The sequence below is a fragment of the Galeopterus variegatus genome, unplaced genomic scaffold (assembly GCF_000696425.1).
Source record: "Galeopterus variegatus unplaced genomic scaffold, G_variegatus-3.0.2 Scaffold497, whole genome shotgun sequence".
In the NCBI taxonomy this organism is placed as follows: Eukaryota; Metazoa; Chordata; class Mammalia; order Dermoptera; family Cynocephalidae; genus Galeopterus; species Galeopterus variegatus.
Window position 1 is genome coordinate 51,878 of NW_007726608.1, and position 1,674 is coordinate 53,551.

The window sequence follows — 1,674 nt, forward strand, 5'->3', positions numbered from 1 at the left end:
TTTTTTTAATATAACACTTTTTTTCCACAGTGCAAGCTATGTATGTATGATTGAAATATATATATTTCTTTTTCCATTTTTTAAGTTGTTTCCATTGATTTGATGGATTTATCCTTGAACCCAAATTCTAAGAAGTATGAAAGAATATCTTGGTCCTTCAAAGAAAAGAAGCCACTGAGATTTGATTTTCTTTTGGCTTGGCATCATACAGGTATGATGAACAAATTATGTAATGATACAGTGATTTTGAAATCTAGTTGTTAATTAAAGAGGAGTAATGGAGAATCAAATGGTGGGTCATCCCTGTGGTCAAGGGATATTGTATACACATACGTGTAAACATTATTAAGGAAGCTGTTTGAGCCCCTCCAACACCACTGAAAACCCCAGTTCAGGATAACCTAGGCCTGAAAGCCATTTGCCTCAGTTTCCTTGGGTTATATGTAGATCCAGAGATGTCCAGAGTGGCTTTAGAGCAGCTAACTTCTATTTCTCCCGTTTCTTCCTTCCAGTTTATGTTAAAATATTATGACTAATATTTTAAAATAACGCCAGTTATAGTTATATGCATGATCTGCTTATTCATTTTTNTGACTAATATTTTAAAATAACGCCAGTTATAGTTATATGCATGATCTGCTTATTCATTTTTGCAGGATAACAACTCAGGCATACCATTAAATGTCAGATTTAATTTGTTGTAAGTGTAATTGATTAGAACCCTAAATTTAGTTCAGAGTTTGATGTTCGTGAAATGTGTTAATCTGCGTACAACTGCCATGAGCCTTGCTTCTTTCAGAAGTGTGTCTTTGGCCCATCACACAATTATGATCATCATCAGGAATTATGATAGTGTAGTCCTGTCTTTTGGAGGATATGGAAGCTCAAAAGTCCATTTAGGAAACATGCCCATCTGTCTGCTCCTTGTGGGAAGGTTCTGGTCACTGGGTGCTCCAGGTTTCCACAGTCCTAGTCTGTAATTCTTTTGAGCATCATCTTCTACTGTGGCAGCCATAAAAGAGGACAGAGAGACCTATTAAAGACTCAGTTGCACAGTCTTCTATGAGGACCATCCACACATTGGATTCTGGATGGCTCTGTGTTCCTAAGACTCCTAATGACTTTAAGGGTTTGTCAGGAACTAGGAACGTTCCGAGATTTTACTCTACTTGCAGGCTCACAAGGTAACCTGCGACAGCCTTGTGGATGCTGGCGGAAGACATGGGGCTCCTGGTCAGAGATAAAGAACTTAATTCCTACAGTAATAGGAGTAGCCAGGGTGCATTACTCAGCGTTCTCCAGAGAGAACCAGTAGGATGGATGGAGGGATGGATAGAGAGATGAGGGGGGATTTATTAGGGGAACTGGCTCACGTGATTATGAAGGCTGAGAAATCCCATGACTGGCTGACCGCAAGCTGGAGACCCAGTGATTTTGATAGTGTGGCTGAATCCAAGTCCAAAAGCCTCAGGGAAGCCAGTCTCTCGTCTGAGGCCAAAGGCTTGAGGACCCGGGGACTGCTGGTGTAATTCCTGTATTCCAAAGGCTGGAGAACATGGAGTTCTGATGTCAAAGGATAGGACAAGGGTGCTCCCGCTCCAGGAGAGAGAGCATAAACCCGCCTTTCCTCTGTGTTTTGGTTCTGTCCTGGCCCCCGCCCATTGAATGGTGCCG

The 1,674-nt window shown here is 41.5% G+C and overlaps 1 protein-coding gene across 1 annotated transcript in view; it reads left to right on the forward strand.

Annotated features, from left to right (window-relative positions):
- Window positions 1-1,674, forward strand: part of RPP40 (ribonuclease P/MRP 40kDa subunit) — a 12,416-nt gene that overhangs the window by 8,174 nt on the left and 2,568 nt on the right. Inside the window, 1 exon segment of the mRNA XM_008569443.1 lies at window positions 31-211. Coding sequence (XP_008567665.1) covers window positions 31-211 — 181 coding nt within the window.